Raw genomic sequence first — 23,984 nt, 5'->3', positions numbered from 1 at the left:
TTGTTACAGTGGGCACATCAGAAAACAGTGAAGAATATTTTTCAATCAACTGCATTAGTTCCTTTTGAGATGAACTAGATAAATGAGACAGTTTTGAACTAATTACCGCAAGGGATTCAGAATTTTTCAGGAAAATGTCAGACAAACAGGCACTTCCAATTCGTAGATCATCTACACTAGGTGAATATTCAGAAGAGACTCCACTCACAGATACAATAACAGGAAGTGGAACGGTGCATTCAGGCTTAGGACGTGAAACATACAATTTTAGCATGTTAATATGACATACCCTCTCTTTCCTCCTCTGGTCAGGGGTTTTTACCACACAGTCAGTGTCACTTAACTTTTCCTCAATCTAAAATGGACCCGCAAATCTAGCTTGAAGAGCTGACCCAGGCAAAGGCAGTAACACAAGAACTTCATCACCAGGCTCAAATGAGCGTTGAACAGTGTTTTTATCATATCTACTTTTCATCCGATACTGTGGACTTTCTAAGCTTTGTTGTGCCAACTTCCAGACAAAATGCAATCTTTCATGGAAATAACTGACATGATCTAACACATTCTGTTCTTTAACTGAGTGACTTTGAGAAAGAAGTTGTTCTTGCAATCCAAGGGATTCCTGGACAGTTTTTCTGACAGCAAACAACAAGAGGGGAACCTCTTCATCCCAATCCTTCTCATGTTCAAGACAGTAAGTTCGAAGCATAGACTTAAGAGTTTGATGGAACCTCTCTAACACACATTGTGATTGTGGATGATATGCACTGGATACACAATGTTTGATATTCAATTCTTTCATTACCTTATGAAACACATGGGACATTAAATTAGATCTTTGATCTGACTGAATTATTTTTGGCATACCAAAAGTGTCGCAGAACTTAATGATGGACTTCACAATTTCAGGAGATTTCAAGGTGCGTAGCGGAATTGTTTCTGGAAACCTGGTAGCAGGGCACATTAAAGTTAACAGATACGGATGTCCGGACTTAGTTCTCGGCAAGGGACCAACACAATCTATTACCAGTTTCTCAAAAGGTTCGCTCATTACCAGAACAGGCTTTAATGGTGCTGGGGCAACAACCTGATTAGGCTTTCCAGCAACCTGACAAGCATGATACGAACGACAATACTTAGTTACACTAGCTTTCATGCCAGGCCAGAAAAAGTGTCTTAGTAGATTGTTATAGGTTTTCTTGATCCCCAAATGTCCAGACAATTCATGGTCATGAGCAACACGTAGAACATATTCTCTGTAAGAATTAGGCACAACTATTTGGAAAACAGAGTTCCAGTTACATTTTCCTTCCGAACTCCATTTACGCATAAGTACTCCATCATCTAAAAAATAAGCAACAACATGATCATCTAACAAGGTTTTATCCATCACAGCATTAAAACAAGTCGTCAGTGTACCATCAGATTTTTGTGTTTCGATTAGGTGCTTCCTATCAAAAGGAAAATAAAAATTTGGCCCAAAACTCAAAATTTGTTTGTCTACGTTTAAACTAGTCTCAACATCTGACTGATCAGAACACATACATGAGTCGGACAGATCAATTTCTTCTTCAAACTTACGAGCTTGTGCTCGTGTAACAACACAGGAATGAAATACCTTAGGAAACTCCTGAGTCAATAGCACATTACTCTTTGATACACAGGGTATATCATCTACTTCAGGAAGACAAGACACCTTACTTCTGGCTAAATCATTACCAAGAATGAGAGAAATGCCCTTCAGTGGCAACTGAGATTGTACAGCTATTTTAACTAACCCAGTCACAAGATGAGAATGCAAATATATCTCGTGGAGCGGAACCCTAACTACCCCAGGTTCAATTCCTTGAACAAGGACATCTGAACCACAGCTGGACTGTGTCGAAAAAGGAAGTACATCTGTCAAGATGAATGACTGTGCCGCACCCGTATCTCTCAAAATGCGTACATGTTTATGCTCTGTGTCTAACTCAGAAAACGAGACTGTACCATCACACACAAATGGTTCAAAGGTGGGATCAATCACAAGCATAGACTCTGAAGGGTGGGTATGCACAAAAGCAACACTTTTATGTGTGGTCTGTGTTTTCCTCTGGTTCTTACATTGTAACTTAGGACATAAAGCAATCAAATGACCTTTCTCATGACAGTAAAAACACTCACGAGAATCAGGACCCTGCTAATCATTCTGGCCAATCACAGTTTTAGGATTGTGATTCCGCTCAGTGACACGACGAGTAGGATGTAAAGGAGAAAACACAATTTTGTGTGTAAGCACAAATTCATCTGCAAAGATGGCAGCTTCGGTGAGTGATGTCAACTTTTGCTCATTTAAATGAACTAAAATCTTTTCAGACCAGCAATTCTTAAACTCCTCTACGAGGATTAACTCCTTAAGTTGTTCAAATGTGCTGATTTTACTTGCTGCACACCATTTCTCAAACAGAGTAGTCTTTTCTCTGGCAAATTCAACAAACGTTTGGCTGGAGGTTTTCATATGCTTTCTAAATTTTTGTCGAAAGGCTTCTGGAACAAGCTCATAAGCTCTTAACACAGAGGACTCAATTACATCGTAATCTAGACTTTGTTCTAAAGTCAAAGCCGAACTTACCTCCTGCCCTTTACCCACTAGTTTACACTGTAACAGTAAAGGCCAAATATTCTTGGGCAACTGCAGAGTAACAGTGATACGTTCGAAAACAGTGAAATAACTAACATTTGCTAACATTTTCTCTTTTGGTGAAGAGGAATTATCAGGATCTATGCGCTTGTCCTCATTAGACTTGAGCTCCTTTTCTAAAGAGTTCAAGTCGTCAGAAAACACTGGATTTGTTGCAACACCCGTTACCTCAGCTTCACCAGGTAAAATCCTTTGCTTTACAAACTCCTTGTGCAAGACCTCCTTAATCTCTCTCTTAAGCGCATTTCGAGACACGCCTATAATCAAAAAAATCTGCAAATAACAATAAATCATCCTTTCGACACTTTTCAAACTGTTCTTCTGTAGGCGCGATCGTAAATTTCTCAAGTTCAAATTTTAACGACATTGTAGACCATAAGCTTCCTCCCACACTAGATGAAAACCACCAGGCAAACACAAGAAAAACACAACTCTGCAAAAACAGTGAGTACCCAAATACTAAACTTCATTCAGATGGAGTAAAAAAGCTTCTAATTTCATCCGAATGGACGGACGAGCCCCCAATTCATGTTACGCCCGTCTAGGGGTAAAGGCATAACATAAAAAGAGAAGGGAGGAAACGGGGATTCTTTAGAGGGTTTTTAATTGAGCCAAACAAAAATACAACCAACAAAATAAGTAAATGGGGAATATTCTTCAGGAGTGGACCAGGCCAAAAATAATAAACAAAACTTCTGTAGTTTAAGACCTCTTTCTTATACCCTAAACAAAATAAAATAAAAGTACAATGTTTTAACCTAACTCCCTAACCAAAAACAGAGATCAAAAGGTTACAATAAACAAAATGGCGTCAAACTCCTTACTTCATCCCAACCCTCTATATTTACAATAATATACAACTATTTACAAGATCAGGCAAACAGAGTTACAAGGAGAATCCAAATCCACGTCATAACAAGCAATAGAGTCAAAATACCAAACAGTTCCTACTTACAAAAATAGTATCAAAGTTCAACAGAGACCAAACAGCCAAACAGCCAAACAGCCAAAAACCAACAATTCTCTCTCTCTCTCTCTCTCTCTCTCTCTCTCTCTCTCTCTCTCTCTCTCTCTCTCTCTCTCTCTCTCTCTCTCTCCCTTTTCCAGTCAGCACCTTCTCCATCTGAAGTTATCTACTTTACTTCTTGGTTTATTTGTTGGCTGATGGTTTTAAAGGAATAGCTAACCCAAAAATGAAAATTTGCAAAACATTTACTCATCTTTAGGCCATCCAAGATGGATTTGCTTCTTCATCAGAACAGATCTGGATAAATTTAGCAATGTGTCACTTGCTCACCATAGTGAATGGGTGCCATCAGAATGTGAGCCCAAACAGCTGATAAAAAACATCACAATAATCCACAAATAATCCACATCACTCCAATCCATCAGTTAACATCTTGAGAAGTGAAAAGCTGTGTGTTTGAATGAAACAAATTATTATAATTGATGGACAGTGTGGATTACTTGTGTTGACGGCACCCATTCACTGCAGAGGATACATTAGTGAGCACGTGTTGTAATGCTGAATTTCTCCAAATCTGTTTTGTTGAAGAAATAAACTCATCTACATATTGGGTGGCCTGAGGGCAAGTAAATCTTAAACGATTTTTCATTTTATTTTTATTTTTATTTTTTTTTGTACTATTTAAAAGTGCATTAAATTTTCGATCTTTTACTGTTTTAGGTTTGATTTCTCCAGGCATCTCTGTACCTGTCCAAGTGCCAGGAAATGATCAAAATATGGGGCAGTACTGGGCCAGACTGCAGTGATACTAAATAGATATTTTTACGGAAGATTACAAAAAAATCGAAACTCTGTGGAAAACAATCCTCTGATGGTTCAACCTAAAGAACAAAATTCATAAATTTGACATGCACATTTATTTTAGCCATATTTTTAGATCTTATGACATCGTGCAATATTTGCTTCTGTTTCAGACAAACAGGAATATACAGTATATGATTTATATGCATATGATGCACTGTGAAATGACATTTGTGCTGATTTTAAGCAAACGTCTCTTCAGAACTATTGACATGAGTTCCTGGCAGAAACTTCACAGAATTGGGAAGCATATTATGATGATTTAATAACATAACTCTGGCTTCTGCTTCTTTTACAGTAATTCCCCATCTCTACACTGTAATTTCCCCATTAAAGTAATTTATTTGTTGTGATCATTTTCATAATCAAATATATGATATATCACTTTTTAGGGAATGTTTATGACCATAGCTTTTCACAAACCTCACTAAGCTTGAGACAATCATGTTTGCATTAATCGTTGACCAGTACACAACTGATTTAAAAGGCAGAAAGCAGTTAGTGACAATCACTTCATTTCTCTGAAAGCATCAGTGAATATTGTATGTCTTATTTATTCTCAAAAAAATCTTCTGAAAACATCTCATCTGGCAAGCCAAAGTATTTATACTGAACATGCTGTCATACAGTATATATTCATGACTCTGTGAAAATATGTCTGAATATTAAGAAACTATGTCTGTAAACTATAGTTTATGGATTGTGTAGAATGCAACGATGTGTGTGTCAAGTCGGTCGAGTCAGCTTTATTTATATAGCTTCTTAAAACAGATGCAAATCAACCCACCTATTGGATTAGAGCTGTTTTGGCTTATAAATAGGTCTTGATCTGTGCTTATTTCTCTCCTGATTCAGACAAGATGACTTTTTCACAGGAGGAAGCCATATTATGGATAGAGAACTTGTATTTTAGCCAGAAACAATGGTTTAAAAGTTAAAGTTTGAAGTTTGTCATTTTTTTATCCCTTTGTACTTGTATGAGGATGTTATGTTCACTCGCTTAGTCAACCCATTTAATGTATGCATTAAATCCTTTAATAAAATGTTGCAATGATTTAATGTGAGTTGTATCAAAATTATTGTCCATTTAACCAAATAAGCATATAGTAATTTTTCACAGTCCATACACACATGTAAATGGTTTCACTTAATGGACATTCTGATTGCATAACACCATCATGAGATTAAAGAGATGAAATATATCTCTTTATGTATATCCTTAAGAGGCAGTCATGGCCTAATGGTTAGAGAGTCTTGGGACTTGTAACCCAAAGGTTGCAGATTTGAGTCTCAGTACCAGCAATGATTGTACGTGAGGGGAGTGAATAACCAGAGCTCTCTTTCACTCTAAATACCACGACTGAGGTGAGACCCTTAAGGCTGCCCACTGCTCCGGGGGTGTGTTCACGGTGTGTGTGTGTTCACTACCGTTTGTATGCACTTGGATGGGTTAAAATTCCGAGCATGGGTCACCATACTTGGTCACACGTCACTTCACACTTCTATTTTACTAGTTTCATATTTGAGTCTACATGATGAGTCACTCTACAAGCTTTAAATAGTTTTAGTGAAGCAGGAATAAACCTATATAGCTATATAGCCATTACTACATCACTGTGTCTGGCTCACTTCCTTTTTCTTTCTTTCTTTCTTTCTTTCTTTCTTTCTTTCTTTCTTTTTCTTTCTTTCTTTCTTTCTTTGTATCTAATGAGACAAAAAGTCAGAACTGCAAGTTATAGGCAAAACTCAGAATAGTAATATATAAACAATAGAACATACACAGTTATCTTAAAAAAATATTCTGTAGTAGAAACAAACAAAAATATATATAAGGAGAAAGGTCAGAATAGTGAGATGTAAATAGGATTCAGATCAAAGAAAAGTCAGAATTGCAAAAAATAAACTCTGAATTAACTCACTGTTTATTGAACTGTTGTATAAAAACAATATCAATGTGGGATCACATTGGTATTATTCCGGTCAAATTACACGGGCAAAAAAGTCCATTGTCAATTTTGAACAGCTCACACAGAAGTCAATTTCAACCTAAGCAGTTTCTCTTGGTCCGTGAGGTGAATCTGAGCGACCAGCTTGAACACAAGCAACCTTTGAGTAAGGACATTTTAGTTTTATATTTGTTTCCAGGCAGAACGTTAAAGAACGTGACACACACGTCTCGTGGAAATCCTGTAGAATTCAATCAATCCGATGATGACTTCGACACTCCTGAAGTGTTTCCACTTTTGTGTGCCATAAGCATCAGGCGTTTAGCCAACGGTCAATCAGAGGCTGAGACTAAGATATAGGTCACTTCAGTTTCTTCAGTAGAACACAGAGCAAGATTTTTAGCTCAAACCTTTGCAGTCTTTCACTCTTATAACGTAAGTGTATGAGATTCATGGCTAAAACATAGAATTAATAAAAAACAAAAAAACAAGCACAAACAAAACAATACGTTTCTTGCACTGACAGATTGTTTTCTGTCTTTACACATCAGTGTATTATCACGAGCCGCAGGGTATAATTTGGTTTTGTTTGTGTATGTTTGTTTGTTTTATTGTATGTTTTAGCCATGATTCCCATCCACTTACATTATAAGAGTGACAGACTGCAAAGCTAAAAATCTTGCTTTGTGTTTTACTGAAGAAACAAAGTCAACTACTTCTTGGATGCCCTGGGTGTAAGCAGATAAATATAAAAAATTTAATTTTGGGGGGAAGTACAGTATCCCTTTAAGAAATATGAGTGTTGTAACGGTTTACTAAGGTTTTAAACATCCGGTCTCTTTCAGTTATGGGTGTTACTGCATCTTTAACCTAAATTGTGTTTTGTGGGTTCTGGTGACATTTGATTGATTTATGTTGAGCAAAATGTGAGAATGGCAAAGGATGACTTGTTTTGAATCAAGGGATAGTGGAATAATTAATGGTAATATTAAATATGTATATTAATGCAGTTAAGTAATGCTCATTTGTGAGAGTGAGATTTTCTTAATTTTTCGGAATAGACAAACAGAGATATATATGTGTGTGTGTGTGTGTGTGTGTGTGTCTGTGTGTGTGTGTGTGTGTGTGTGTGTGTGTGAGAGAGAGAGAGAGAGAGAGAGAGAGAGAGAGAGAGAGAGAGAGGAGAGCACACTTCTCATGTATTTGGTCTGCAAGAGCTGCATCAACCTCAGAAAAAAAAGTAGATCCTTTTGATTGTCTGCAGCTGTTTATTAAATTGTATTCCGTCCAGCAAGATGACTTTCTCAGGATGTCTTTGGTTGGTTTACCTGACCTGCACTTTGCTTGCGTTTGTCTCTCCGGCTCCGATGCTGGACCAGTACTCTCAGGGTTTGGTAAGATGAGCTATTACATTACTAAAAGTTAAATATTTTAATAAATAGGAAAACAAACGTTGTGCCATATGTCCAAAGTGAGTTTGGGTTGTATTGTTCTTGATGTGCATATGTGAGCATAATTTTCCATGTGTAAAATCCCTATGTGTCATATTAAAATAAAATGGGAATTTCTTGAATTGTTTTGATGAGGGCCAAAATGTGTTACTCAGACCTTATATTTATGATTATATGCAGCTGTAGTCAATTATCTTCATTTGTCCATCAACTGAGGTGTACGATAAACAAAAGACCAATTAAATGACCTTAAAACAGATCAAACTATTAATTGGACAGTTACACTATGAAAGTGATACAATTTCACTACATTCTTAAAACTGATGGGTTGGAAATTTCTTGAACTTCTAGATGAGGTTAACACATTTTGTGTTACTTTTAAGTCAACAAGTGTGTTAGCCCTCTTTTGGCAAAAGTGTGTTTAGATATTGTAATGTGTTATAATCACACAATTTGTGTAAAAAATGTGCTATTTGACCCACCACCTCTCATAATGCATCCATATAAACTGGTGAGCGTGATTTTTACCAAGTACAACATGTTGTAGGCTTAAATTCAGGGTAAGGTGCTTCTACACCCTTGTTAAGATATAATTTCCCAATGATTTTAGGAATGAAATATGGGTAGGGTTAGGTTTAGGGGTAGGGATAGGGTTAAGTCTAAATTTTTGGACAATAATGTTGATCCAGGATCATCAACAGATTTTGATCCAGGAACAAATCGTACTTGGGGTGACCATAAACTACAGTTTTAAAGAATAAAGAAGTTTAGAGGGACCTTCCCGTGGCCATGTAAAAAGAGATTGAGAATATTTCTGGCAGCACCGATAGATAAAGTTATAATTTTTTCAGTTTTTATGGACAAATTATGCAATGCAAAAACTCTAGCAATAGCTCGCTTCCATCCATGAACACGTATCACTGCATGAAATTTCACAGTCTGATGCATCTGTCATATAGAGAGAGAAAATAAAATAAAAAAGAACACGCGCTGTGTTTTCTCAAAAGGACTTTCATAGGATAATACTTAGGTTATGAGACACTGACGCATCATTGAAGAAAAAAGTTAAATTAAATTCAATATCTTGTGTCTTTAAGACTTGAGAACCAAATGATCAGTGACAGCAACACAGAGCAGTGAAAGGAGTCCCGAGTTTATACCTTTTAAAAAAGGCACAAAAACTGCAAAAATCAACAAAATGGTAAAATACATCCACCCAGAGCATGCTCACAGCTGTTGAATTACAACAGAATACAATACAATGCTGATGGAGTGGATATTCACGATTGAAACAAAAAGAAAAAAAAATAATTTTAGTAAATTAAAATAGCTACTGTTAGTGCAATTGACTACTTATTTTTTACAGTTTTTTTTTTTTTTTTTAGTTAGCCTCTCCAAAATGAGCCTTTTTTTCAGTTATTTATAGGTGATGCAGTCATTAAAGAGATAGAGGGTGGTTTTTTTTTTTTTTTTGGACGTTTGCATGAGAATTTCTTGTGTGTGGGAAAGACAGGACATCAGTGGTTTTCAAACTCTGACGTCAAGTCAAGTAACCTTTATTTATATAGAGCTTTAAACAAAATACATTGTGTCAAAGCAACTGAACAACATTCATTAGCAAAACAGTGTATCAATAATGCAAAATGACAGTTAAAGGCAGTTCATCATTTAATTCAGTAATGTCATCTCTGTCAAGGACCTCCAAGGAAAATTTAGTTGAACACGTTCTAATCTATAATATTTAAAAGATCTTAGTGACCACAGAGCGCACAAACTTATACAATACAAAAGTAATAATATAAATCTTCATAACAATTAATGTTCATAATACTGTTATTGCATACCGTTCAAAGGTTTTTATGTTGTGGGAACAAAGGTTCTTGAAAAAATCATGTCAATAAAGCCCATCTGAACTGAGAAAAATAATAATAATAGAGATACAAGAAATCTGAATAGAAATAACATATTATTGACATGACTTTTCCTGACCTTTAAATATTTAAAGCCCACATTGTGATGTTTGCAGCAGCACTAACTGCCACCTTCTCTCCTGTCTTTTCTCAATTGTTTCTCTATCACCCTATTAAATTCTTCAACTTCACTGAAATAGTAAATGGAGAATATAATCACTGCTCAGTTAACGGAAATAGTAGTAATGATTAAAAAAGGATGGATTGGACATTGTGTAAAAACAAAGGCCACTTTACCATAAGCATACAATCCCAGTGTTTTCCACAGATCTGGCGTGGCAAGCCCTATTATCAACAAAAGGTAATATTAGTGATACTTGAAACATCAGCGGCTGTCCTCTTTTCTAGAACACTTCACATGATTCATATGACTCAAAATCAGGATTCATTCATAAATAGTGGCATGGCTAGTTCAATCGACAGAAATATGGCACATAAATCATAACTGTTGCAAATTAGCTTTCCTTATAATTACGTACATTTCACTTCAACCTTCAATGAATTATCACAAACTTTTCAAAAGACATTTTGAAAGTCTTTAGTAGGCTATTATATAATCACCTGACTTCCAAGCAAGCGATATTCAGTGAAAAGTTGAGGCACCAGAGAAATAATGGCTTGTGAAGTGACATAAAAAGCAATAATTAAATGGAAATTAACACATTGAGTTTAACAATGCATTTTTTATTATTATTTTATAAAACACAACCAACACAAAATGTATAACAATGATGTTCCTCTTCAGGAACTCGAGCTGCGTCGCTTTGGGGAACGCGCCCAGCGTGAGCGACTCCGAATATTGTTTGTAATCAGTCCAATGGAAGAGCGTGACGTCATAAACGGGGTAATGTAAGAGACCAGGAAGCTATAAAAGCACGTGCCGCGCAGCTGGCATCAGCTTCGCGTCTTTCAGCAAGTGCTCTGTGTGTGAATGTCACTTGTTTGTCTTGTGAGTCTTATTTACTGTTGTCTGTCCAGTTAGAGCTCCTAGACATGCCAAAGAGCAAGGCGAAAGTTAAGCATTCTGATGGCGATTCCAAATCGCGTTATAGGTTGTGTGTTCCTCCCTGCCCGTGATATATAATGGGTGGGGATACACACAGCCTATGCATGGTTTTTCTGGGTTTGAAGCACGCTGAGTCGGCTCTCGAGGGGGCTGACTGCCTGCACTGTGAGCGAATGTCGGTGCGGCTGCTTCGTTCCCGGAGGCCCCTCTTTGAGGAGGGGGCCTTCGCCATTGTTCCCCGCAGTGCTGGTCCTGCTTCTGCTGAGGCAGAACGGCGGCTGCACTCGTGGGGTTCGCAAGTCCCTATCTCCTTCCACTTCCCCCAGATCCAGCACCCAATCCCTAGAGTCGGAAGCACACTCTGCAGTTCCTTCCACTCAGGGAGAGGGGTCGACGCTCCGCCTCTCTTCCTCCGAGGAGGTTGATGTGGAGTCGGTCGACAGGGATTCACCACCCCACTCGCCGCAATATGAGGAGCTCTTAGAGGTGGTTAAGTTAAGCATTGATTGGCCCGCCAAAAAAACCGCAGCGAAGCAAGCTTGATGAACGCTTCCTGTGCGCGAGTCAGCCACCTCCCAGCCGGGGCCTTCCATTCTTTCCAGACCTGCATGAAGAGATCGCCAGGTCATGGAAACGTCCATTCTCGGCCCTCCTCTACGTCCCCTCATCTGGCTATTATGGAAATGTGGTGGGGATGGGAGAGCACGGTTATAGAGCGATGACCCGGGTAGAACAGACGCTCATGAGCTATCTGTTCCCCGGCGCGGCATCATCTCTGAAGGCCCAGTCATTGCCCTCAAAGCCACTCAGAACAACATCGGCTTTGGTGGGCAAAGGGTATGCGGCTGCAGGACAGGCTGGTGCGTGTCTGCAGACCATGGTGGTGTTACAGGCGTACCAAGCCGACTTACTTAAAGTGCTAGACGAGGGAGAGGAGATCAAGTCCCATGATATTTCAGAGCTAAGAAGGACCACTGATCTCTCCCTCCGCGCCACCAAGGAGACCGCCCGAGCGATTGGGCGGTCCATGGCAGCTATGGTGGCCGCGGAGAGGCACTTATGGTTGACCCTGTCTGATATGAAAGACCGGGACAGGGTCTGCCTCATGGACACCCCGATTCAGCCTACTGGCCTGTTCGGCGACGCAGTCAATTCTGTCGTCGACAGGTTTCAGGAGGCCTGCAAACAAGCGGCGACATTCCATAAGTTCCTCCCTTGTCGCCCTCTTGGGGCATCTGGGCAGGAGATGCCCCAGCCGCACCCTAGCTCCTCGTATCACGAGGCCCAAAAGCAGAGCGTCGCCTCTCATGCTCCTCCGCTCTCGGCCTAGGTCTTCTAAGCCCAAGCAAGATCTGAGGGCAGTTATTAAGCTAAGAAGTCCTCTGCCAAGAAACCCTGACGCCAAAAGCCCAGGGTTTCAGAGGGCAGCCTCTGCTGGGGTAGAGCAGTACACACCGCAGTACATGGTACCCGTCTCGCCTCAGCACCATCTGGTGGCCGGTCTGCCAACCCTGCCAGTGTTCTAGGGCGCAGCGGTCCCCAGCGAGCATCGGACTCAGTATCTTCCGCCCGTATGCGTAGCGGGGCTGAGACACTCGCCGCCCCTGCGGGGGCCTCTTACACCAGAAGTCAGTCTCGAGAGACTGATTCCCTTAGTAGATTATTTAGCAGTGTGGAAACTGCTGCCAAATGTATCTCCATGGGTCTTGCACACAGTAGAAAAATGCTATCGTATTCAGTTAGGCTCAGCACCACCACTATTCAACAGGGTCATTCCGACGATAGTCGGCACCAGGCAGGGTCTGGTTATGGAATAGGAAGTGAAAACGCTATTAGAGAAGGAGGCAATCGAGGTGGTCCCTCCTCAGGACAGGGAGTCCGGATTTTACAGCCGGTATTTCATAGTACTAAAGAAGGATGGGGGGCTGCGTCCGATTATAGACTTGAGAGTCTTAAATCGTTCAGTTATGAGATTAAAGTTCAGAAAGCTCACAATCAAGCATGTTGTAGCTCAGATCAGGTCCGAGGACTGGTTTGTCACAATAGATCTCAAAGACGCATACTTCCACATATCCATCCTTCCACAACACGGAAGTTTCTGAGGTTTGCTTTCAGGGGCGAAGCTTACCAATATCAAGTACTTCCCTTCGGCCTTGCTCTCTCACCCCGCACATTCACAAAATGTGTAGACGCGGCTCTGGTCCCCCTGCGCATGCAGGGCATCCGCATTCTCAACTACATTGATGATTGGTTGATTTTAGCTCAGTTAGAGCAGGTTGCGGCTCGGCATCGAGATGTCATTCTCGCACATATGGGGGAGCTGGGTTTGAGACAACGCCAAGAAGAGTGTGCTTTCTCCGGTTCAGAGAACCACCTATCTAGGCGTAGTATGGGATTCGACCGCGATGCAGGCACGATTGTCCCCTGCTCGTATCAAGTCGATCCTCATCTCAGTCTTGAGAGTCAGAGAAGGCCAGTCACTTACTGTCAAACAATTTCAGAGATTGTTGGGTCTGATGGCAGCTGCGTCCAACGTGATACCTCTTAGCCTGCTGTACATGAGACCCCTACAGTGGTGGCTCAAGACCAAGGGATTTTCCCCGAGGGGCAATCTACTTTGCACTATCAAGGTCACGCTGCTCTGCCTCCGTGCCTTAGACATGTGGAAGAAACCTTGGTTCTTGAATCAGGGCCCGGTGCTGGGAGCTCCTTGTCGCCGTGTAATACTAGCGATGGACGCATCCCTCACCGGGTGCAGTCATGAGTGGCCACCCTGCCCGTGGTCTGTGGAGCGGTCGCCATCTAACATGGCATATCAATTGTCTAGAAATGCTAGCAGTTTATCATGCACTGAAGCACTTCCTCCCAGACCTAAAGGGTCACCATGTGTTGGTGCACACCGACAACACATCGGTGGTCTCTTACATCAACCACCAGGGATGTCTTCACCCAGAAGTGGTGAAGCAGATATGGAGATTATTTGGCAGGGCTCAAGTAGACCTATTTGCAACTCAAGAGACATCACAATGTCCCCTTTGGTTCTCTCTAGTTCATCCAGCTCCTCTGGGACTGGACGCTATGGTACAGACCTGGCAGAGGCTTCGTCTGTGCGCCTTTCCCCCTATTGCTCTGCTCCCGGGAGTTCTGGCAAGAGTACGCCGGGACAGGGTCTGTCTGTTATAAGTAGCCCCGTTCTGGCCGGGCTGAGTATGGTTCTCAGATCTAGTCTTGCTCGTCGACGGCTCTCCGTGGGAGATACCATTTAGGACAGACTCTCGCAGGCGCAGGGTATGATAATTCACCCTCGGCCGGAGTTGTGGAAGCTGTGGGTGTGGCCCCTGAGGGGGCACAACTGTTAGCAGCTGGTCTCTCAACTGTGGTTGTTGAGACCCTCCTCCAATCCAGAGCTCCCTCAATGAGGAAACTGTATGCCCTGAGGTGGAAACTCTTAACCTCATGGTGCAGAGACAGCCAGTTAGACCCAGCAAACTACCCAGTTGGTACAGTTCTGCAGTTTCTACAGGCTAGGCTCTCTGCAGGATTGACCCACTCCACGCTGAAGGTTTATGTGGCGGCCGTTGCGGCCTACCACGCCCTTCTCGATGGCCAGTCACTGAGAAGACACCCCCTAGTTACACGTTTCCTCCATGGTGCGCTGAGGCTGAGACCTCCAGTACGCTCCCGTATTCCCCTGTGGGACTTGGTTGTGGTGTTAGAGGCAATTTGCAAACCCCCATTTGAACCTATTCAAGATATCTCAGATAGACATCTCACACTTAAAACCTCCTTTCTGTTGGCTATCACCTCTCTGTGGAACTTATCTTGAATTTGCATCTGGCATGACTAAAGCATTCATATACCCTCGAGCGGGATATGTTCCCAAGGTTCCCTCTGTTACAACATGACCTTTAGTGCTGCAGGCCTTCTGTCCTCCTCCCTTTCGGGGGCACGACCAAGCGAAGCTAAATTGTATGTGTCCAGTTCGAGCGCTGGACGCATACGTCCACAGAGCTGCCCTATGGAGAAAAACTGACCAATTGAATGTATGCTACGGTCCCCCCAAGAGGGGTTCTCCTGCTTCTAAGCAGACTAGTAGTCATTGGATAGTCGAGGCTATCAACGCCACCTATAAGTCCTTTGGTCGTCCCCCATTGTCGGGAGCCAAGGCTCACTCTGCTCGGGGTATGGCGACCTCCAAGGCCTTTTTAGCAGGTGTTTCCATGCTGGACATCTGCAACGCTGCAGGGTGGTCCACGCCCTCTACGTTTGTTAAATTCTATGGCCTAGACATGCCAGTCACTCCAGGCGCTTCTGTCCTCCTGTCCTAAGCTGTGCTCTTCTGATACACACTAGGCAGGGGTTTGGTAGCCTGGCGCCGTTGGTACTCGTTCCCTAAAGCGCATTTTACGCAGCTCGAGTTCCTGAAGAGGAACGTCTCTAGGTTACGTTTGTAACCCTAGTTCCTTGAGGGAACGAGACGCTGCGTCTCGGAGCCATACCCCTGGCACCCCTGCCGGCGCTTGCTGGTACTCGAAACTGATGCCAGTGCTTTTATAGCTTCCTGGTCGCTTACGTCACCCCGCCTGTGATGTCACGCTCTTCCATTAGACTGATTACACATAATATTCAGAGTCGCTCACGCTGGGCGCGTTCCCCAAAGCGCATTTGACGCAGCGTCTCATTCCCTCGAGGAACTAGGGTTACATGCGTAACCTAGAGATGTTATTAATTAACACATCCTTTTTGAGAATGTATTTTTCTAATTTCTATCAATTAAATAAATATATAATATAAATAAAGTATATTTTTGTCTTTGGTAAGTTATACTAAAATTTTTAGCGTGTGATTTCTGATTTCTCTTAGGATTGGTTGAGCAGGTATGGATACCTGCCCCCTCCGGATCCCCACACAGGAAAGCTGCAGACTAAAGAAGGCATTGAGAGAGCCATTAAAGAAATGCAGCGTTTCGCTGGCCTCAAAGACACAGGCAAACTCGGTAAATTCAACACATGCAGGAAATGGTCCAATGGCATTGTTTCACAAGTCTTTTTCTGACCCCCCCCCCCCTTTCTTTCTGTTGTGTAGTGTTTCTTGCTTCTTCTTTTTTTTTTCTTTTTTTCAAATCATATTCAAATCAAATCCCTATGTTTTAATTTCATCATAAATGCACGTGTACTGAATAGATTTAGACTGACTTTTTCCTGACTGACTCATGCTGTAGTTGGTGGCTTGTGAATGGTTTGGTCAATGCATCTCTAGAGAAAGAAGTATTTATTTTCTCTCCTCCCAATATGGATTTTTATTTTACGTACTGCAATGGGCTCTCTATCTCTGAAGTCTATATATTGATCTGGACCCTTCTGTCCTGCGCTTCTCTAGACAGTGACACACTGAAACTGATGAACACACCACGGTGTTCACTGCCAGACATTATAGGGTCTGAGGACAAGCTGAAAAAGCGGAGGAGGAAGAGAAGATATGCAACCACTGGGCTTCGCTGGAAAAAGTCTGAAGTCACATGGAGGTCTGCAATGTTACATTAACAATGGTCACTGACACAATCATATACAGTCAACTTTATAAATGTGCAGCCACTGATTTATCTTTTTTCCTCTTTCTTGTCCTAGCATCCATAATTACCCATCTCTCCCTCCATTCCTCAATCCCAGTGAAGTGAACAATATTATGGCCTATGCCCTTAAAGCCTGGAGTGATGTGACCAACCTCGAGTTTCGTGCTACATCCTCAAACAAACAGGACAAAGCTGATATCAAGATCTCTTTTGGTCGAATGAACCATGAAGATGGGTATCCATTCGATGGGAAGGGAGGGACACTTGCTCATGCCTTCTTCCCAGGGGAGGCTGATATTTCTGGAGATACACATTTTGATGATGATGAGAGCTGGACCTACAAAGGTATAAGGTTTTACTAAATATTTAGTGGTTAATAGATGAATGGCAGTCCCAAAGGTTGCAGAATATTTATGGATTAATCAAATTCAGTGATTTTGTAAATTGACTTTGTTTGCATTTATGAATTTGCATTTATTCCATTATTCCACAGAATATATATATATATATATATATATATATATATATATATATATATATATATATATATATATATATATATATTTAATTATAGCATAAATCATGTCATTTATTTCTATAGCGCTTTAAAATATAGATTGTTTCAAAGGAACTTTGCATTAATAAACTGGAAAATAAGTGTTAAAGTCTTAAAATGTATAATTTATTAAATCAGTTCAATTTTAGCTGTGAAACAGCTGTACAAAGTGTTGCAAAGTTAGTATCATTTTCAGCTTGGGGTGTTTGACTTCTTTCATAACAAATAAGTATTGCTGTATATGTATTTCACAATTAGTTTTCTTGTAAACTATGATCTATATTTACATCAAAAAAAAGTGTATAAGTTCAGCAGTAATGTACTGCCAGGTAACTTTATCAAAAAAAAAAAAAAAAAACCAGTGAGAAAAATCATTACTGTTACAGTACATGCCATATTTATTTTAGAACATTTGATTAAAGAGTGTGTAGTCAGTATTCTTGCTTCATTGGAGATGACTGTGAAGGATAATGTGAGAAATCTTGGGGTCATTATTGACTCATCGCTTAGCTTTGATAAACAGATTAATTCAGTTGTAAGAAGTAGTTTTTATCATCTTAAAATTATTGCTAAGCTTAAACCTTTTCTTAGTTTTAAGGATTTGGAGACCGTTGTTCATGCATTTATTTCTTCGCGACTGGACTACTGTAACTCCCTCTATGTGGGGATCAGCCACCGACAACTGTCACATCTGCAGCTTGTACAGAATGCTGCAGCTAGACTTCTGACGGGCACCAAAAAAAGAGAGCACATCACTCCAGTGCTGCGTTCTCTTCACTGGTTATCAGTCAAGTTTTGCATTAATAAACTGGAAAATAAGTGTTAAAGTCTTAAAATGTATAATTTATTAAATCAGTTCAATTTTAGCTGTGAAACAGCTGTACAAAGTGTTGCAAAGTTAGTATCATTTTCAGCTTGGGGTGTTTGACTTCTTTCATAACAAATAAGTATTGCTGTATATGTATTTCACAATTAATTACAAAGAAACACATTGCATTAAACATGAAACAATAAAATAGTATTTTCTTGTAAACTATGATCTATATTTACATCAAAAAAAGTGTATAAGTTCAGCAGTAATGTACTGCCAGGTAACTTTATCAAAAAAAAAAAACCAGTGAGAAAAATCATTACTGTTACAGTACATGCCATATTTATTTTAGAACATTTGATTAAACATTTACGTAGTACGTGAAATATAGTCTGAAGAGGTTTATCTTGATTTTAAGTGGCTGAAAATGGCCTCAACTGATGATTCCCCCACTTATAAATGTTCTTACAAACAAATGAAGAACCACTCATCTTATTCTCCCCATTTGTTTAGATGACTGGGGCACTGATTTGTTTGCGGTGGCTGTTCATGAATTTGGTCATGCCCTGGGTCTCTCTCATTCCTCCGCTCATCATTCCATCATGAGGCCGTACTACCAGGGTCATGTTGGTGATTACGCATCCTACATTCTTCTGGAAGATGATCGCTATGCCATTCAGTCGCTCTACGGTAGGAGCATGTTCATAAGCTTTAGTTACCTGCAGGGGTGCATTAACGCACAGGCTTTAACGGGCTGAAGCCCAGGGGCCTGCACTGGGGAGGGGCCTACTGGCTGCTGGAACATTATATATTCTTTTATATGTATTAATATATGAGCGTTAGCATCAGTTGCAGCAGCATTCTGTAAACAAACTCACACACTCACTTTTGGCTATATTTTCCCGTAATTCCCATTTATAAATTTTGGTCTCATCTGTTTCCAGCTATTTTTAGTTGTAAAAAACTTCTTCCACATTGGAAAATAAGGTGGATAATTCTGCAGTTCCACAAGTGCAGAATTCTTTCTTTCAAGGAAAGAGTAAATTGGAAGATATTAACTTATATTCACATTTATGCAGAACAATGTTGTTTATTTTCCACTTAAAGTTGGAGATGAACAGTCTTTGCAATCTTTGTTACTCTGTCTGAATGTAATTAAAATTTGGCTCTATAATAATTTTCTTCAGCTGAATGAAAGAAAATCTGAAATCATAATATTTGGGCCATCACATTTTAAAGAGTGTGTAGTCAGTATTCTTGCTTCATTGGAGATGACTGTGAAGGATAATGTGAGAAATCTTGGGGTCATTATTGACTCATCGCTTAGCTTTGATAAACAGATTAATTCAGTTGTAAGAAGTAGTTTTTATCATCTTAAAATTATTGCTAAGCTTAAACCTTTTCTTAGTTTTAAGGATTTGGAGACCGTTGTTCATGCATTTATTTCTTTGCGACTGGACTACTGTAACTCCCTCTATGTGGGGATCAGCCACCGACAACTGTCACATCTGCAGCTTGTACAGAATGCTGCAGCTAGACTTCTGACGGGCACCAAAAAAAGAGAGCACATCACTCCGGTGCTGCGTTCTCTTCACTGGTTATCAGTCAAGTTTAGGATTGATTTCAAGATTTTACTGGTTGTTTTTAAAGCTTTACATAATTTGTCTCCTAACTATATTTCCAACCTTATAGAGCCCTACATTTCGTTAGGTCTTTAAGATCGTCAAATCAACTATTGCTAGTTACTCCTCAGTCCAAAAAGAAGTCAAAAGGTGATCGTGCTTTCTCAGTAACAGGCCCAAAACTGTGGAACAATCTCCCTCTTTATATTCGACAAGCTCCATCAGTGGAGGTCTTTAGGTCTCAGCTGAAGACTTATCTGTTTAGCTTGGCTTTTTAACTAGTTCTTGTTTAATTCTGTATTTTAAAATTTGTATGTCTACTTTGTTTTTATTTTCACAATGTGAAGCACTTTGTGCAACAAAAGTTGTGTATAAATGTGCTATACAAATAAATTGAAATTGAAAATTTTAAATAAAAGTTAACTAGCATATATATAAAAATAAAAATAATTATAATTTGCCTTATATAATTGTCAGGAAGCTAAAAAAAACAATCAAGTGTAGGGGTGCCTTACATGATGCTGTAGCTCAGTGGCCTCTGGTTATCTGAAGATGCCCTGGTTACCTGCTCTGGTAGGGCTATAATGATGCACCCCAAACCGGTTGAAAATTGATACAAATTGAGTGAATTTGTGTCTCATGCAGCCTTTCTGCTCTTTTTGTTTTATGCAGGGTTTTATGTAGTAGTTTCACAAAGCTAAATTCAGACCATTCTGTTTTTTGTTTTTTTTTTTGTTTTTTTTTATCTATTTTCAATCAAAAACTCATGTGTGCAGTATCTTTGTTTGGATTGTGAATAAAATGCAGTGGTTGTCTCTAATTTTAAATGGAAAGCACTGGCAAAGCCTTTGATTATATGAAAATATGTGTATTATTTATTTATTTGATTTGCGTTTTGTTTTGAAACTTGAGTTTAGTTTAGTTATTTGACAAAAATTAGTGTGCAGCATTTTGTCCAGACAATATTAAAGGACGCCTTTTCATTTAGAATTTGTCTTCAATATTTTTTGTTAAAATATAAATAACGAAATAAATAAATTGTGTGAAATCATATTGTGGAATCAGAATTGTGAACTGTATCGCATCGGGAGTTGAGTGAATAGTTACATCCCTGTGCTCTGGTAACTGTAATATTTCATGCAGAAATGAGTATTGTGGTCAATTTACAGTCATTTCAAACCTGTAAAATCCATGGAAGATTTCAAATCTTCTGAAATCATTTAATAGCTTTATTTGGAAAACTTTTTTTCTTTGTTATTGAACTATCATTTTAAACAAGAACATGTGCCACAAATTTAAAATAAAATAAAAACATTAATTTATTTCATTCATTCATTTAAACATTGTAACATTTATTTATTTAGATTAGGCTTGGATCATATTTCATTGTCTGTAACTGTAAACCAATTTTTCCAGTTTATCATGATGTGCTGAGCTGACCATATCTAAAGTTTTCGCTGTGGTTTTGGTTTGTGTTTTGGCAGGAAGCAAGAGAAGCACATCAAAACCATTCCCAAATCTTCCCACACCTGCCTTGCCAAAACCACCGAGACCACCTCAGCCCAAACCACCGAGTACACCTCAGCCCAAACCACCTCAGCCCAAACCACCTCAGCCCAAACCACCTCAGCCCAAACCACCGAGTACACCTCGGCCCAAAGTTCCAATACAGTGAGTCATTTTTACCTATTTGTACCATTTTTATCTAAAAGTGATGATAATATATCAGCATATTACAATGATTTATGGATCATATGACATTGAAAACTGGAGTAATGATGCAGAAAATTCAGCTTTGCATCACAGAATATTCCACAATACAGATTTTACTCTATCAAATAAATGCAGCCGTGTTGAGAATAAGAGAATGCTTTCAAAGACACCCCAAACATTTGCACAGCATAGATACACAGTGTGGAACTTCTCCAGCACTCAAACACATCAACTTAAAAGTGTTAATGGCCTCTGTGACCTCTCTGTTTATCTAGACCTGATCCATCAGTCCTGGACCGTTGTAAAGGAGATTTTGATGCAGTGGCAGACATCAGGGGAGAAGTTTTCTTTTTTAAAGGTATCCGATGACTGTTCTTACAAATGCACAGATATTGAAAGGCAGAGTTGATCATCTTAAAGGCCACTAGAAACTTAAGATTTGTAATGCAAGACACTACAGGTGAACAGAGTAAAAAAATTAACTAGATATTACCATGCTTTCTCCAGCAGATTAATCAGAGTATTATTAGAACTTTTCAGAAATTAAATGATTACATATTTAAAGATCCATTCTCTTATAAAATATGCACTAATTACCAAATTTCCAGAACAGAAATGTATGGATGCAAAAAGATAAAGTGCAATAAAAGAAACTGTGAAAGAAGACAAATTAGGGAAGCAAAATAAAACCTCAGAAATGACGATAAATACTGGATTTGCTTGTAGTGACTTACACAAAGGTGGAAATTTTTGTTTCATTCCTTTTGCTCTAGGTCAATATTTCTGGCGAATCCAGCAATCCGGTTCTCTTGGGTCCTTTGAGCCAGTTCTCATAAAAAACTTCTGGTTCGGTCTTCCTCCCGGCACTAACAAGATAGATGCAGTTTATGAAAGACAAACGGATAGCAGGATCATCTTCTTCATAGGTTAGCTCCTTTTTATTCAATTTGGGCACAATGGAAGTACAAATCAATTTGAAAAAGCTAATTTCTGTAAGGGAATGCATAATTTTTTTTTTCCACACAGGCTCACAGTACTGGGTATTTAAAGACAACATGGCAATGTCTGGCTACCCACGTCCACTGTCAGACTGGGGGCTGATCTCTCATGACGGAAGTGAGGTGAGGAGGGTGGACGCTGCCTTTATTTGGGCTCATAATGGAAAAACCTACATCTTCAGTGGTGGAGAGTACTGGAGGTTCTCTGGGACTGAGAAGAGCCGTGCAGATGCAGATTACCCCAAAAACGCCATCCTCTGGACGGGCGTGCCCAGTAACCCCGATGATATCATCTGGAGAGACGGTAATGTAGAGAAAGTCTGTTTACATCAAGTGCATTTCCAGCTTTAGGCTGCTACATTATCAGTTTACTATAGCTATGAAGCTTTGGCTTCGTTTGTGACCACTCAAATCAATCTGTAGCAGAATAAAGCACTGCAGTAATGATATATTTTTGTAGGCCAATTAAAAGTTTGCATCACCCTGGTTGCCTTGACAAAAACCTAGTAGGATTTTTCTATTTGCTTTTTAGATTATTGCATAAAATAATCTCTGTAACCGACAAAAGTTTATGATTCTCACACATTTTGTTCATTAGGTTAATCTTCACAAATAAGCAAAACTTAGAATACAAAAAAAAAAAAAAAAAAAATATATATATATATATATATATATCAGGGTCACATGACTTCAACGTCACCACATTTGAGAAATTGTAACTCTTTAAAATACATTTTAAAGTTGAGATATATATATATATATGTGTGTGTGTGTGTGTGTGTGTGTGTGTGTGTGTGTGTGTGTGGAAGTGCTAAAATATGAACTTTTTTCGGGTTTGTCTACAAATTGTTATTATTCAAACTTTTCATAAGTTAGCTGTACATTTCAGGCATTAAAATGCACTAAAACCTAACTGAATCATTCAATTTTAATACATTTTTATAAATCTTTAATTAAAATATGGACAATTTATATATTTATATTCATATGTCTGTATTAAAGTCATAAAATAAATTTGATTTTACTGGGTTTCTGCTTTGTCTGTCATTGGTTATTAAATTATTCAAATTAACAAAACACATTAAGAAACATTATAGGTTATTTTGTATTTTACATTAATGACACTTTAAAATGGTAGTTAAAGTACATTAAAATAATAGTAAAATTATAGAAACACACAATTGCAGTTCGATCTGCTTGGTCTTCCATGTCCAGCATAAGAAATTATGCAGAATGAATATCAACCACAAGTTATAACATTATCTTCTTCACTCATTATTTGTAAAGTACATGTAAACATTCAATCTGATAACCATGTAGCATTTAAATATTTAATGCAGAATTACACAATGCAGTATGTTGTACACAAATATTGGGTGAACTGATGAAATCAACATTTCTCCAACTTTGAATGCAATCTCAATGCATTTTACTCACAATTACTTTCTCAACCTCTCAGGAGATTGCTATTTCTTCAAGAACAACTCATACTGGATTCTGAAGAACGGAGAATTAGACAATGTCAGTCAGAAATCAACAGCAGTCGATTGGATGATGTGTCCTGAACCGACCAAACTTCCTGACAATCCACGTCAAAGAGGAGAATATGACTGTGACCAGAACAGAGCCTTACAGATGAGTGCTTCATCCTGGTTACTGTTGATCATATTACTGCTTTATCCAGGTGTTCTTGTATAGGGCCACTTGCAATAACAACAACAAAAAAAAAAAACCTTCAAACTTATTTTTACAGAGTCTTTCAAAGCACTTAAAGTGATATATAATTTCCAAATAGTACTACGAGCAGCTTTACATGGTAAAAGACAGTTTT

General features: G+C 39.2%; 1 protein-coding gene across 1 annotated transcript; it reads left to right on the top strand.

The window, feature by feature from the left end:
• Positions 1–7,670: 7,670 nt before the first annotated feature.
• On the top strand, positions 7,671–22,756 carry LOC128025625 (matrix metalloproteinase-25-like). The gene is made up of 10 exons (XM_052612119.1): positions 7,671–7,848; positions 15,745–15,877; positions 16,261–16,405; positions 16,509–16,798; positions 18,334–18,510; positions 20,927–21,113; positions 21,431–21,513; positions 21,929–22,081; positions 22,182–22,457; positions 22,752–22,756. The coding sequence occupies exons 1-10, from the start codon at positions 7,750–7,752 to the stop codon at positions 22,754–22,756; spliced, it is 1,548 nt and encodes a 515-aa protein (XP_052468079.1). The 5' UTR covers positions 7,671–7,749.
• Positions 22,757–23,984: the final 1,228 nt, after the last annotated feature.

The sequence above is a fragment of the Carassius gibelio genome, chromosome A12 (assembly GCF_023724105.1).
Source record: "Carassius gibelio isolate Cgi1373 ecotype wild population from Czech Republic chromosome A12, carGib1.2-hapl.c, whole genome shotgun sequence".
Taxonomy (NCBI): Eukaryota; Metazoa; Chordata; class Actinopteri; order Cypriniformes; family Cyprinidae; genus Carassius; species Carassius gibelio.
The sequence above is the reverse complement of the archived record's forward strand: the minus strand, read 5'-3'. Positions and strand labels throughout refer to the sequence as shown.